Genomic DNA, 16370 nt, shown 5'->3' on the forward strand with positions numbered 1-16370 from the left:
GTAACAGTTAAGGAATAGACTAGGATGGTCGCTGGAAGAAGGATAAGGCTTGAAGATGCATCCCCCGAATCTGGTTATTTAGTATGGAGAGTCAATTGGCGTTCAAATTTGAATGTGACTCTTCGCCTGTGAAATGCAGTCGTGCGTACAGAATGTTAGCTACATGACTACAATTAAGTTGTCAAATCTAAAGTATTTGAAACCATTTCGCACCAGTTACACACAATCAGTAAAATTACCACTGGTACTGATTTTCATACAAGGTGACAGTGATTTATCACATTAAAAAGAATGAATGCATCCGAATCAGTACCCTTAACTTCCTTTTGGTTATCTGCAGGTATAAAGAAGCACAAACATGAATGCAGGTGAAAGCAACCTAAGCCAGCATATACCAACTTCATAGAAAGAATCGCTGAATGTGACCAGTAGGTTGTGACATTGAAACCCACAGAGTCATTACTTGAACCTGAGTCAGTGTTTCTGAATGGTTACTGAACGTACGAACTGGTTTAAGCCACCTTCCTTCTCTTAGGAGTTTCCACTAAACCAGGTTGGTAGAATGGCCTTCCTTTTGTAACTTCTATTTTATGAGTGTTTTACATTTTTGTCTTCCCTATAGTTTGCCCATCCGTTTGCTCCAAATTCCTATGGCTCCCAAACCCTCCATTCTTACCCCTCTGTGAATTGTAATTTCCCCCCAGTATTTTATTTTTTGCATGATTTTCCTGCCAGGGGTGAGGTTGCGAACAGCAAAATGACACTTAAACCACACTATATGGTTTAATTTGTTATCTGATGACAAAGGGGGATTAAATGTTTTTTTAAAGTTTTATATCAATCATTTAAATAAACTGTCCATGGGACTGTTTTATATTGAGGAATCCTTGTCTATTTGAGGAGTCCTCTATCAGTTTTTAGGAATGTCATTTGGATGCTTCGAGCACCAAATTGAGAATGTATTCATTTTAGCTCACCACCTGCATTGTCCTCTGCTGTGCATTAATTTTTCTTTGTCGTCACCTGACTTTGAATATGTCAATCCAAAACACATTGTATGACAATCTTGCTGTCAAATAGCTAGTCATGGTTGAAGAAATGCTTACAAATGGTCTTTTTTGATCAACATTATGCATTTTTCCATGTTGATTATGTTATTTGTATTTCACATCAAGAATTCCAGCAGGGAATATAGCATTGCTCCTTATACTTTTTACTAAGATGGTGACATTATACTTATGTTGAAATTAAATACAGCAATCCTGCTATCAAAGTTTGTCATCTGTTACATGTCCAGCACTGCTAACTAGAAATGTATTAAAAGTATATTACCAAACTATACTGCAGGAATCAATGGATAAGAACAAACATTGTTTTTACGGTAATGGTAATACGGTAATACGGTAATGTATGCCTTCCTTCCCAGCATTTGGATTCTCACTATGGAAGAACTGCACTGGATCTGCAGGAATTAGTATTTTAGTTGCAGTGATGATTCCTCTCTTGTGAAACAGAAGCAAAGGTTGCCTGCATGTCAAAGGGTTTGAGCAATGAGAAAGTGATTTTTCCATTTATTTGGCATTTACAGATTATGAAACATGTTGCACCTGAACTCTGCGCAATAATGAGCAACAGGTCTTGTTATACAGTTGAAGTCGGAAGTTTACATGCACTTAGGTTGGAGTCATTAAAACCAGTTTTTCAACCACTCTACAAATGTCTTGTTAACAAACTATAGTTTTGGCAAGTCGGTTAGAACATCTACTTTGTGCATGACACAACAATTGTTTACACAGATTATTTCACTTATAATTCACTGTATCTCAATTCCAGTGGGTCAGAAGTTTACATACACTAAATTGACTGTGCCCTTTAAACAGCTTGGAAAATTCCAGAAAATGGTGTCATGGCTTTAGAAGCTTCTCATAGGCTAAATGATTAATTGACATAATTTGAGTCAATTGGAGGTGTACCTTCAAACTCAGTGCCTCTTTGCTTGACATCATGGGAAAATCAAAAGGAATCAGCCAAGACCCCAGAAAACAAATTGTAGACCATCTTTGGGAGCAATTTCCAAATGCCTGAAAGTACCACATTCATCTGTACAAACAATAGTACGTAAGTCTAAACACCATGGGACCACGCAGCCGTCATACCGCTCAGGAAGGAGACTGTCTCCTAGAGATGAACGTACTTTGGTGCGAAAAGTGCAAATCAATCCCAGAACGGCAGCAAAGGACCTTGTGAAGACGCTGGAAGAAACGGGTACAAAGGTATCTATTACCACAGTAAGACTAGTCCTATATCGACAAAACCTGAAAGGCCGCTCAGCAAGGAAGAAGCCACTGCTCCAAAACCGCCTTAAAAAAAAGCCTGACTACAGTTTGCAACTGCACATGGGGATGTACTTTTTGGAGAAATGTCCTCTGGTCTGACGAAAGAAAAATGGAACACTTTGGCCATAATGACCATTGTTATGTTTGGAGGGAAAAGCATCATGTTGTGTGGGTGCTTTGCTGCAAGAGGAGCTGGTGCACCTCACAAAATAGATGTCATCATGAGAAAAGAAAATGATGTGGATATATTGAAGCAACATCTCAAGGCATCAGTCAGGAAGTTAAAGCTTAGTCACAAATGGGTCTTCCAAATGGACAATAACCCCAAACATACTTCCAAAGCTGTGGCAAAATGACTTAAGGACAACAAAGTAAATGTATTGGAGCTTCCATCACAAAGCCCTGACCTCAATCCCATAGAAACTTTGTGGGCATAACTGAAAAAGCAAGGAGGCCTACAAACCTGACTCAGTTACACCAGCTCTGTCAGGAGGAATGGGCCAAAATTCACCCAACTTATTGTGAGAAGCTTGTGGATGGCTACCCGAAACGTTTGACCCAAGTTAAATGCTACCGAATACTAATTGAGTGTATGTAAACTTCTGACCCACTGGGAATGTGATGAAAGAAATAAAAGCTGAAATAAATCATCTCTACATTTACATTACATTTAAGTCATTTAGCAGACGCTCTTATCCAGAGCGACTTACTCTACTATTATTCTGATATTTCACATTCTTAAAATAAAGTGGTGATCCTAACTGACCTAAGACCGAACATTTTTACTAGGATTAAATGTCAGGAATTGTGAAAAACAAGAGTATAAATGTATTTGGCTAAGGTGTATGTACTGTATATACACAATTTGTTAATGTACAGTGTTGCATTATATGGACCTCTCTGCCTTTTTTTTCCCTTTTGAATTAGTTTTTGCTTCATCAGTTTATTTTTCTGAATCCCATGTTGCGTCTTCTGAATGGTTTCATGTGCCTTCTCCCTGAACAACTTCTCACCCCTTATCCAGTTCAGCCTTTCTTTCCAGGATCCTCTGACAGGATAGTAGTTGGAATGTCGGGAAAAATCGGCTAAAACCCTTATGACAGCAAAAGAAATGTAAGTCTGTCTATGGTGTTGTGGCTCATGGTGAGTGTGTATTTTTACTTTCCCCTCCAATCATATTCTCTAGTTGGTCTCCTTTTTCGAGTGAACATCTGCTGACTCAGGTTTCTGCAACACGAAAGGAATGGTGAGAAGTCACAGCTGTAATATGAGCCCATGTTATCCAACGGCCGCATGTTCACGAGGGGAAATGTCTATATAAACAGAATGTGTTCATACAATTTCACACTAGCGTCTGGCCACGTTGATTTGAGTCAGGATTTTCAACAGGATACTCCTTCAGTTTGGCCTCTGGGCTAATGGGAATGTCTGAATTGGAAAGGGTAGCAAGCAATACTAAATCAACTATGTGCAATCTATACTTTTCCATGTAGGAAATGTACACTTAACTGATCTTCCCCTCGATGGAATGAACCAAGTGGATGTCATACTGTGTCACCAGTGTGATCGAGACACCATGCCTTTCTGTAGACATATCAGAGAAAAGTGGATTGTGTTTTAAGTCTACAGTAACGGCCTGTGTGATAACCGACAGATTACTATTATTCAACCATGCTGGTCATTTATGAACATTTGAACATCTTGGCCACGTTCTGTTATAATCTCCACCCGGCACAGCCAGAAGAGGACTGGCCACCCCACATATGCTCTCTCTAATTCTCTCTTTCTTTCTCTCTCTCGGAGGACCTGAGCCCTAGGACCGTGCCCCAGGACTACCTGACATGATGGCTCCTTGCTGTCCCCAGTCCACCTGACTGTGCTGCTGCTCCAGTTTCAACTGTTCTGCCTTATTATTATTCGACCATGCTGGTCATTTATGAACATTTGAACATCTTGGTAATGTTCTGTTATAATCTCTACCCGGCACAGCCAGAAGAGGACTGGCCACCCCACATAGCCTGGTTCCTCTCTAGGTTTCTTCCTAGGTTTTGGCCTTTCTAGGGAGTTTTTCCTAGCCAATGTGCTTTTACACCTGCATTGTTTGCTGTTTGGGGTTTTAGGCTGGGTTTCTGTACAGCACTTTGAGATATCAGCTGATGTACGAAGGGCTATATAAATAAATTTGATTTGATTTGATACCGGAGGAATGTTACCTGCTCTGGCAGTTCGGCCGACTCTTGTGAATGTAGATCTTGGGCAGACCTGGCGTGTTGTGGTTGATGACAACCTGGACTGTTGGGATATCCAGGCCCTACATAATGAGATTCACAATGGTTTAACCTTTTCCATATATTGAAAAAAAAATTGGTCTGATTATACGCACTACTGTTGAACACTGAGCTTTCTTATCTGGAAGCTACATCAGTTGCAATCGGGATTTTGAAGACCCTGGACTTGAACTTTGCGAGGTTGGCAAGATGTTGTTTCTGTGAAAAAGGTAACTAGTGTCTTAATTCTGTGTACATTGTCCAAATTAATGTTACTTATTATGACGTGTGTTAAATGTGCTTTTAACCTGTCCTGTAACCCATTAATGAATACAAAGCTACAGTGTGAGCTCGGGTTGTTTACCCACGTCATCATTGAATGCAAGGAGAGTTCAATTTCTGCCGGATCATTGTGAGGATTTGGCAATTCCTGTAGGAAGAATGCAATTCATTAATGATTCAATGTCTAGCCATCATTCTATATTGATGTGTCTGAAGGCCATGATGCAGCAGCATGTTCTATTGGTTCTATTATAATCCACATAGTCATTGTTCTAGGTTCTTCAGTCATCCCCGAGCGAAGGAGTCCTTACTTGCAGGTCTTGGTGAAGATCATGATGGACCAGTCGTCATGCTCGTCTTAACTTCTGGATCAGATGCACCAGGTAGGCATCTTTCTCTGGCGTCAGGATGTACCTTTTGATCCAACTCCTCTGCTGTGCGGACCCTACGAGAAAAATATTTACAATTTAAGTATGCAGAAGAAATGTAACTAAATTGGTATGAAATCCTATTAGAAGGCAATACAAAAAAATAAACCCTAATGGTGGGGGGGGGGGGTAATCTGAGAACCCGAGGAAATAAAGGTTGTTTATGACACACTGTTTTGGTTGTCAGTGAAATCCTCACCTAGACATCCTCAAACATAGCCTTTGTGGAAGAAACAATATTTTTTACATATTTGTTTTACCAGAAACTGGATCTTCTTGATGCTGAATGTGTTGGAGATCCGAATGTGGTCTTCCTGGAGTGGCTACAACGACGTGGGGCTTCATGGAGAGCTCCAAGGTCTATGTGATCATATGTGTATGGAACATCACCTGAACATGCTGGACAAATGAATAACAATGCAATAAGAGGCAGTGTCGTTGGTAATCGAGATTACTCATTCCACCAATGATGCGGTCCCGCAAGCACACAGGTTTTCCCAGGACTCTGAACTGTTTGGCAATCTGGTAGGCCAATTCCCTGCAAAGGACACAAGTTTAAACATTACACAACATTGATCATTATATTAAATTGTTGTTTTCCAGAAGATATGCCTTTTAAATGACATTTTGGTCAATTATTGCTCTAGAATTTATACTTAAATTATCCGAAGATGCCCAACATGGTAGGTGTGAGCACCAAACAAAAGATGCCATATGGGTCATCAGATAATTTCTGATTTGGTTTACATGGGCTGTCAGATTGTTGAATCAACCAGAGAGAGGAGAAATCCAACATTTTACAAAGTTCCAGATGACAATTATATAGAATATACTTTATTTTGTGTTCAGAATTATCATCTGAACTGCCAGAAAATCATACTCATGGTATCGTAAAATTGGTGCATTTTTTTGATGTCACTATGCTTCTTCAATGGATGACAGGATTGGTCATTGGATACGCTCGAATTCGCCCATTCATTCTAGCCTGACCAAACATGTCTGGTCAGATGAGACTAAAATTGAGTTTTTGGCCATCAAGGAAAACGCTATGTCTGGCGCAAACCCAACACCTCCCATCATGCCGAGAACATCATCCCCACAGTGAAGCATGGTGGTGGCAACAGCATGCTGTGGGTATGTTTTTCATCTGCAGGGACTGGGAAACTGGTCAGAATTGAAGAAATGATGGATGGCGCTAAATACAGGGAAATTCTTGAGGGAACCCTGTTTCAGTCTTCCAGAGATTTGAGACTGGGGCGCAGGTAACCTAGTGGTTAGAGCGTTGGACAAGTAACCGAAAGGTTGCAAGATCGAATCCCAGAGCCAACAAGGTAAAAATCTGTTGTTCTGCCCCTGAACAAGGCAGTTAACCCACTGTTCCAAGGCTGTCATTGAAAATAAGAATTTGTTCTTAACTGACTTGCCTAGTTAAATAAAGGTAAAATAAAACTGGGACAGAGGTTCACCTTCCAGCAGGACAATGACCCTAAGCATACATCACTTGAGGGGAAACATTTAAATGACTTGAAATGGCCTAGTCAAAGCCCAGACCTCTATCCAATTGAGAATCTGTGGTATGACTTAAAGATTGCTGTACACCAGCGGAACCCATCCAACTTGGATGAGATGGAGCAGTTTTGCCTTGAATAATGGGCAAAAATCCCAGTGGCTAGATGTGCCAAGCTTATAGACATACCCCAAGAGACTTGCAGCTGTAATTGCTGCAAAAGGTGGCTCTACAAAGTATTGACTTAGGGGGGAGTGAATAGCTATGCACGCTCAAGTTCTGTTTTTTTGTCTTATTTCTTGTTTGTTTCACACAAAGAAAATTGCATCTTCAAGGTGGTATGCATGTTGTGTAAATCAAATGACACAATTCCAGGTTGTAAGGCAACAAAATAGGAAAAATACCAAGGGGGTGAATAGAGTAGCGCAGAAGTGGTCATATGCTGAGGCAGTGAAGAAAATAGAGGAAGATGGGTCAAGGTGGAGGGATTCTGAGAGGAGTGGTTTGAGTAGTCATCTCTGTATTTATCAATGATGTCGCTCTTGCTGCTGGTGATTCTCTGATCCACCTCTATGCAGACGACACTATTCTGTATATATCTGGCCCTTTGGGACACTGTGCTAACAAACCTTCAAACGAGCTTCAACGCCATACAACACTCCTTCCATGGCCTCCAATTGCTTTTAAATGCTAGTAAATCTAAGTGCATGCTCTTCAACCGATTGCTGCCCGCACCCTCCCGCCCGACTAGCATCACTACCCTGGATGGGTTCTGACCTAAAATATGTGGACATCTACAAATACCTTGGTGTCTGGTTAGACTGTAAACTCTCCTTCCAGACTCACATTAAGCATCTCCAATCCATAATTACATCTAGAATCGGCTTCCTATTTCGCAACAAAGCCTCCTTCACTCATGCTGCCAAACTTACCCTCGTAAAGCTGACTATCCTACCAATCCTTGACATTGGCGATGTCATTTACAAAATAGCCCCCAACACTCTACTCAGCAAACTGTATGCAGTCTATCACAGTGCCATCCATTTTATCACCAAAGCCCCATATACTACCCGCCACTGCGACCTGTATGCTCTCGTTGGCTGGCCCTCACTACATATCCGTCGCCAAACCCACTGGCTCCAGGTCATCTATAAGTCTTTGCTAGGTAAAGCCCCACCTTATCTCAGCTCACTGGTCACCATAACAGCACCCACCCTTAGTACGCGCTCCAGCAGGTATATTGCACTGGAAATCCCCAAAGCCAACACTTACTTTGGCCGCCTTTCCTTCTAGTTCTCTGCTGCCAATGGCTGGAACAAATTGCAAAAATCTCTGAAGCTGGAGTCTTATATCTCCCCCTCTAACTTTAAGCATCAACTGTCTGAGCAGCTTACCGATCACTGTACCTGTACACAGCCCATCTGTAAATAGCACACCCGACCACCTCATCCCCATATTATTAATTACCCTCTTGCTCTTTTGCACCCCAGTATCTCTACTTGCACATCATCATCTGCACATCTATCACCCCAGTATTAATGCTAAATTGTAATTATTTTCACCTGTAAGGGCCTATTTATTGCCTACCTCCCTACTCTTCTACATTTACACACACTGTACATAGATTTTTCTATTTTTACTTACTGTTATTGACTACATTTGTTTATGTGTAACTGTGTTGTTTTTGTCACACAGCTTTGCTTTATCTTGGCCAGGTCGCAGTTGTAAATGAGAACTTGTTCTCAACTAGCCTACCTGGTTAAATAAAGGTGAAATGAAATAGTAGATCTGTACCAGTTTTTGGCATTTATAGTAATGCTTCTCAACTGTACTGCAGGGATGGAACGTAAGTTGTACAAAAATAGAGGTTGTGATGGCAGCTGCAGAGAGATATTTGGGTGTAAGAGACTTGACATCAGAAGAGTTACAGGATGTGTTAAGTGGTAGTGTCCCATCCTTTCAGGCTGTAGGACTAAATATATTTAAATAGTGAGTGTAGCGTTAGATGGTAAGGTAATTGTTGTAGTATTAAATGTTTTTGTTGATTTTAAAAAAAATAAGCCAAGTATAAGGGAGTTATACTCCAGTCTAGTAGGTGGTGGTAATGCAACATTCATTGGATGCCAACTGCCGTTAAACCTCATCGAAGAAGAAGCAACTCCCCCTCACCTGGTTGTCTAGGTCTTAATAGAAAAGAAACGGTTAAATGAGTTTGACGCACCTGATTTACAAAATGTATTTCTGTATTGTATTAATGCCTTAGGGAGGTTTTCAACATGATGCCAAATACACACCAATATAATATGAACACCTTGTTTCAAACATATTTTGAGCACCTACATGTCACAAAAGCTTAGAGATTGAAGGAAGACGAAAATAAAATGCTTCAGAGACATTTACACGGACCTTTCAATGACAGCTCAGGGGGAGTTTTTGGAACCACAGGAGATTTTAAAAAAGGTACGAAGTACAGCAATTTAAAAAATGTATGATTTAGGTTTACCTTAATAGGCAGAGCATTTTTATTCCAAACAGCAATTACAATGTACTTTTACACCAATAATGTGAATGTATTCCTCATTTCAGCCATCAATCGCTGGAAATATACTTATTTTAATCCCATTATGTCAATCAAACCTCATTACAAGTGGGGAGAGTGCTTTCAAGACAACCTGCAAGCCATTAGAATATTATATTTCACATTTCAAATGGCGTAAAGTGGGTTAGGTTAGAGGCAATGTAATTTGATTCGTCAAACAGCAGCCAGTAGGTGGTGTTAGACTTAGTGTCTCTGTCTCATTGAGCAAGGACAATTCTTGAATGGGATACCGGAATGGGCAGAGCAGGGGGAAACAACAAACTGCAGAAGGATCTCATTACCGTGCGCTGACACTTAGCAGGGGCAGAACGCATTTATACTTTTGTAGAACATAGTTCCCTCATGTTTTTGAGAGGCGTTAAATCACAAGATTAGTGGGCCACAACAAAGGAAGAACAACAAAGAACGGGATTCGAAGGACAAAGGAAAGCTGTTTTAATTGATTTCAAACAACAGAACTACTACAATTGGGAAAACATGACATGTTTTCAAGTACATTTTTCCCCCACTGAACGTTTGCGGTATTCCTGTTAGAGAACTGTAATGCAACGTACTGTACAATTATAAAGGAATTCACTTTACAGTGACATTCGAGACAATTTGTTAACCATCTATTCGGAGACAAAGAGCAAGACATTACCTATCGCTTGAGATAAGACTGGAATTTATATTCTGCAAGGACACGGAAAGCGTTCAACAATATGGGGTGAGTGCATTGCAGCTTCATAGTTTCTCAAATCAAGTTGCGCTTTCTCTACAATCTCTTGAAAAGGCAAAGACAAAAAGTGAAGTTTGGGATGAGTTCAGGGTGGTATGTATAAATTACCCATGTTTTTTTGTATGAGTTTGATTGGAAATATTCTTTAAGATGTGGCATGTTATCGCCCTAATGTATGGGCGTAATGCATGCATGCATTGACCCCCCCCCCCAAGTTTTTTTTTATTCTCAGAATTCTTAAATGTTTTGTACATAAGTCTTAATCTTTTCTTAATGATCTTATTTGAAAGAAGGGTTTAATCTGATTTCCTTTTTCTTATGACCTAATTTCAGCGCCGTCAGCTTTTAAGCAGCATGGTTGTTGCCCTCAGTCTACTGTATGAATGTTCACCTTGACTATGGCTACATTGTTCCACACTGTCAAAGACATGTCATACTGATGTGTTGAAATAATCTGATTAAAATGCCACAGTTCACATACGCAGAAATGTTGATGACTTTGGTTGTATTGTGTGGTGCAATAGCCTAGCATTTCAGAATGTTCTCTAATTCTTAGCCCTTTTCTCCAATTGATATTGACTTATGTATACCTTGGTAACAGACAGCTTTTGAAGCCACCTCATAATTTGATAGTCAAGCTGTGCTGAAGGCTCCATAGCTCAATAATGGACTAAAGAAGCCTAAAGTTACTCCTTTCAAGGGCCTTACATGTTCTTTTTAGAGGCGAAATGGCTCTGGCAGCCAAATACTCCATTTAAATGTGAATCGATTCTCAATAGTGGTATGGATCTAGAAACATAAAGACCTCTACTTTTACATCACATCAAAATATTTTCACAAATGCAAAATATACACTCACGGTACACTGTTTTAACACAGTTGCAGCACACAGTATTTTTCAAGGACAACACTTCTGTGCCATCTGTCTTCCGTTTACACACAGGTGTTCGGAAGATGCAGATGGCAAATTAGCACAGGTAGGCTATGCCTCTGTCTTTGTCTCTGTCTTTGTCTGTTGTCCGTACACAAGCGCTGTAACATGGAAATATGGCTGTGTGGGAAGCCTATAAAGGTGTAATAAATTCACTTTTATTTTTTACTTATTAGTATTTCTCGCTGATGTGAACGATTTATGTTTCCAAAAACATACCACAAGCGAAGTGTTTTGAAGTTCAGAACGAGCATCGGGGCTGTTAACGAAACTTCCCCAGCCAGAGGATACTTTGGTCAATAGGAGCTAAAGGTAGTTAGCATCTATGAATGGGTTAAAGGCTCCGTTGATGGTGAAATCATTCGTTGAAAGATTTATGTTGCCTCTTTTAATTATTTAACTAATGATATTTAAGAAGGGCCTTGGGGCCTTGGAAACCAAATGTGAGGGGTTTAGTGTATTGCAAATATGTCTGTGCATGGATGCAGTCAGCTCGGCTTCAGAGAAACTAGTGCTGTCTTTAGTTTCCATAGTTCTCCACTACAGACAAAGGTTGGGAAAGAAGAAAAACTATTCTAACCTCATGCTGTTTTCATTTGACCTTGAAAAACCTCCGTGATTTTTAAAGTTTAAATTATACCTGTAAAAAAAAAAGTGGAATAAAGTGTTACCTTCTTTTTCCATCACAGAAAAGGAGCCTTCCCTGAGCTGTAAACATGTATCCGTCACACAGAGAAAGGTATTATTGATACATGTCATATGTGTTGTGCTAATTCATTGTCCATTTGCCCTGCCCCCAAAAATGTGCCCCTCATCTACAAGTCTCCCCTCCCAATTGCCCCATCTTGTCACGTCATGTATGCTCTTATCATATTCTAATCCAGGGATAAAAATTGGAACCCCTACAGTACGGGCGGCAGGTAACCTAGTGGTTAGAGCGTTGGACTAGTAACCGAAAGATCGAATCCCGAGCTGACAAGGTCTGTCGTTCTGACCCTGAACAAGGCAGTTAACCCACTGTTCCTAGGCAGTCATTGAAAATAAGAATTTGTTCTTAACTGACTTGCCTAGTTAAATCAAGGTAAAATAAAAAATGAAGTCCACACTGGATTTTTCATGCTTCATCTTTAGGTAGGCCAGTTGAGAACAAGTTCTCATTTACAACTGTGACCTGGCCAAGATAAAGCAAAGCAGTGCGACACAAACAACAACACAGAGTTACACATGGAATAAACAAATATACAGTCAATAACACCAATAGAAAAGTTAAAATACAGTGTGTGTAATCGAGGTAAGATACTTAAGGCAATAAATAGGCCATAATGGCAAAATAATTACAATTTAGCAATTAAACACTAGTGATAGATGGGCAGAAGATGAATGTGGAAGTAGAGATACTGCAAAGGAGAAGAAGAAAAATAACAGTATGGGGATGAGGTAGTTGGATGGGCTATTTACAGATTGGCTATGTACAGGTGTAGTGATCTGTGAGCTGCTCTGACAGCTGGTGCTTAAAGATGGAGAGAGAGATATGAGTCTTCAGCTTCAGTGATTTTTGCAATTCGTTCCAGTCATTGGCAGCAGAGAACTGGAAAAAAAGGCGGCCAAAGGAGAAATTGGCTTTGGAAGTGATGAGTGAAATATACCTGCTGGAGCGCGTGCTGCTATGGTGACCAGTGAGCTGAGATAAGGCGGGGCTTTACCTAGCCAAGACTTATAGATGACCGAGAGCCAGTGGGTTTGGCGACGAATGTGAAGTGCAGGCCAGCCAACGAGAGCATACAGGTCGCAGTGGTGGGTAGTATATGGGGCTTTGGTGACAAAACGGATGGCACTGTGATAGACTGCATCCAATTTGTTGAGTAGAGTGTTGGAGGTTATTTTGTAAATGACATCACCGAAGTCAAGGATCAGTAGGATAGTCAGTTTTACAAGGGTATGTTTGGCAGCATGAGTGAAGTATGCTTTGTTGTGAAATAGGAAGCCGATTCTAGATTTCATTTTGGATTGGAGATGCTTAATGTGAGTCTGGAAGGAGAGTTTACAATCTAACCAGACACCTAGGTATTTGTAGTTGTCCACATATTCTAAGTCAGAACCGTTCAGAGTAGTGATGCTGGATGGGCTGGCAGGTGCGGGCAGCGATCGGTTGAAGAGCATGCATTTAGTTTTAATTGCATTTAAGACCAGTTGGAGGCCACGGAAGGAGAGTTATATGGCATTGAAGCTCGTCTGGAGGTTAGTTAACTCAGTGTCCAAAGAAGGGCCAGAAGTATACAGAATGGTGTCGTCTGCGTAGAGGGGGATCAGGGAATCACCAGCTGCAAGAGCGACATCATTGACAAAGAATAACAACAAAAAATATCTAGTTAACAGAAGAAAGGAAGACAAAATAAGGACAAAAGAAGGACAGAAGAAAAAGGAAAAGAAAGAGGACAACAAAGTGAAACAGTCAGCACTTCTATTGCAACTTCGTATTTCGTCATCCTAACGTAGTCTACACTGCTATCTGCCCAGCAGCTAGCCAGCTAGCAAACGTCCACCGTCTACCGAATAGCAGCACTGTAGAAACTATTACACTCAACTGAACGACTTGATTAGTGTAGTGTTAGCTAGCTACATAGTTGTCTTTGCTGTCTTCGTATCCAAGATAATTGTGTAGTTTAGAGCGTGTAGTCTTAGAGTGATTATCTTAATTTACCGAGGTTAGCTAGCCAGCTATTTGTCGTCCTTAACGTATGAGACACTGCTAGCTAGCCAACAGCTAGCCAACGTCTACTGAATAGAACTTCCGCACTCAACAACCGGTCGCATTCCGCTTCGCTCCACAGGTAGTATCACATTTTTCATTTAATTTCATTACAGCACAACGGTTTGATTTGTTTGATCGTAGCTAGCTACATAGCTAGCTACATAGCCGTCTGTGTATCAAAGATAATTGTGTAGTCTAGAGCGATTTTCTAGGTTAGCTAGCCAGCTATTGTCGTTCTTTTAACGCAACGTAACGTAATCAACACTGCTAGCTAGCCAGCTAGCCCCCGAATAGCAGCACTGTAGAAACTACTACACTCAACGGAACGACTTGATTAGTGTTGTGTCAACAACGCAGCCACTGTCAGCTAGCCTACAAAGTCAACAACGCAGCCACTGCCAGCTAGCCTACTTCAGCAGTACTGTATCATTTTTACTAATTTTAGTCAATAAGATTCTTGCTACGTAAGCTTAACTTTCTGAACATTCGAGACGTGTAGTCCACTTGTCATTCCAATCTCCTTGCATTAGCGTAGCCTCTTCTGTAGCCTGTCAACTATGTGTCTGTCTATCCCTGTTCTCTCCTCTCTGCACAGACCATACAAACGCTCCACACCACGTGGCCGCTGCCACCCTAATCTGGTGGTCCCAGCGCGCACGACCCACGTGGAGTTCCAGGTCTCCGGTAGCCTCTGGAACTGCCGATCTGCAGCCAACAAGGCAGAGTTCATCTCAGCCTATGCCTCCCTCCAGTCCCTCGACTTCTTGGCACTGACAGAAACATGGATCACCACAGATAACACTGCTACTCCTACTGCTCTCTCTTCGTCCGCCCACGTGTTCTCGCACACCCCGAGAGCTTCTGGTCAGCGGGGTGGTGGCATAGGGATCCTTATCTCTCCCATGTGGTCATTCTCTCTTTCTCCCCTTACCCATCTGTCTATCGCCTCCTTTGAATTTCATGCTGTCACAGTTACCAGCCCTTTCAAGCTTAACATCGTTATCATTTATCGCCCTCCAGGTCCCCTCGGAGAGTTCATCAATGAGCTTGATGCCTTGATAAGCTCCTTTCCTGAGGACGGCTCACCTCTCACAGTTCTGGGCGACTTTAACCTCCCCACGTCTACCTTTGACTCATTCCTCTCTGCCTCCTTCTTTCCACTCCTCTCCTCTTTTGACCTCACCCTCTCACCTTCCCCCCTACTCACAAGGCAGGCAATACGCTCGACCTCATCTTTACTAGATGCTGTTCTTCCACTAACCTCATTGCAACTCCCCTCCAAGTCTCCGACCACTACCTTGTATCCTTTTCCCTCTCGCTCTCATCCAACACTTCCCACACTGCCCCTACTCGGATGGTATCGCGCCGTCCCAACCTTCGCTCTCTCTCCCCCGCTACTCTCTCCTCTTCCATCCTATCATCTCTTCCCTCTGCTCAAACCTTCTCCAACCTATCTCCTGATTCTGCCTCCTCAACCCTCCTCTCCTCCCTTTCTGCATCCTTTGACTCTCTATGTCCCCTATCTTCCAGGCCGGCTCGGTCCTCCCCTCCCGCTCCGTGGCTTGACGACTCAATGCGAGCTCACAGAACAGGGCTCCGGAAGGCCGAGCGGAAATGGAGGAAAACTCGCCTCCCTGCGGACCTGGCATCCTTTCACTCCATCCTCTCTACATTTTCCTCCTCTGTCTCTGCTGCTAAAGCCACTTTCTACCACTCTAAATTCCAAGCATCTGCCTCTAACCCTAGGAAGCTCTTTGCCACATTCTCCTCCCTCCTGAATCCTCCTCCCCCTCCCCCTCCTCCCTCTCTGCAGATGACTTCGTCAACCATTTTGAAAAGAAGATCGACGACATCCGATCCTCGTTTGCTAAGTCAAACAACACCGCTGGTTCTGCTCACACTGCCCTACCCTGTGCTCTGACCTCTTTCTCCCCTCTCTCTCCAGATGAAATATCGCGTCTTGTGACGGCCGGCCGCCCAACAACCTGCCCGCTCGACCCTATCCCCTCCTCTCTTCTCCAGACCATTTCCGGAGACCTTCTCCCTTACCTCACCTCGCTCATCAACTTATCCCTGACCGCTGGCTACGTCCCTTCCGTCTTCAAGAGAGCGAGAGTTGCACCCCTTCTGAAAAAACCTACACTCGATCCCTCCGATGTCAACAACTACAGACCAGTATCCCTTCTTTCTTTTCTCTCCAAAACTCTTGAACGTGCCGTCCTTGGTCAGCTCTCCCGCTATCTCTCTCAGAATGACCTTCTTGATCCAAATCAGTCAGGTTTCAAGACTAGTCATTCAACTGAGACTGCTCTTCTCTGTATCACGGAGGCGCTCCGCACCGCTAAAGCTAACTCTCTCTCCTCTGCTCTCATCCTTCTAGACCTATCGGCTGCCTTCGATACTGTGAACCATCAGATCCTCCTCTCCACCCTCTCCGAGTTGGGCATCTCCGGCGCGGCCCACGCTTGGATTGCGTCCTACCTGACAGGTCGCTCCTACCAGGTGGCGTGGCGAGAATCTGTCTCCTCACCACGCGCTCTCACCACTGGT

The 16370-nt window shown here is 42.3% G+C and overlaps 1 protein-coding gene and 1 pseudogene across 3 annotated transcripts in view; one reads left to right on the forward strand and one right to left on the reverse strand.

The window, feature by feature from the left end:
- Window positions 1–3840: 3840 nt before the first annotated feature.
- Window positions 3841–5520, reverse strand: LOC123997258 (annotated as a pseudogene).
- A 4097-nt stretch (window positions 5521–9617) lies between these two features.
- homer3b (homer scaffold protein 3b) overlaps window positions 9618–16370 on the forward strand; it is a 77472-nt gene continuing 70719 nt past the window's right edge. The window contains exons 1-2 of one of the 3 annotated variants that reach the window (XM_046302073.1): window positions 9618–10125; window positions 11758–11807. In XM_046302073.1, coding sequence (XP_046158029.1) covers window positions 11785–11807 — 23 coding nt within the window. In that variant the 5' untranslated portion in view covers window positions 9618–10125; window positions 11758–11784. The remainder of the gene's footprint in view (window positions 10126–11757; window positions 11808–16370) is intronic. The other 2 variants (XM_046302072.1, XM_046302074.1) reach the window with 2 other exon arrangements.

Source organism: Oncorhynchus gorbuscha, linkage group LG15 (assembly GCF_021184085.1).
Source record: "Oncorhynchus gorbuscha isolate QuinsamMale2020 ecotype Even-year linkage group LG15, OgorEven_v1.0, whole genome shotgun sequence".
In the NCBI taxonomy this organism is placed as follows: domain Eukaryota; kingdom Metazoa; phylum Chordata; class Actinopteri; order Salmoniformes; family Salmonidae; genus Oncorhynchus; species Oncorhynchus gorbuscha.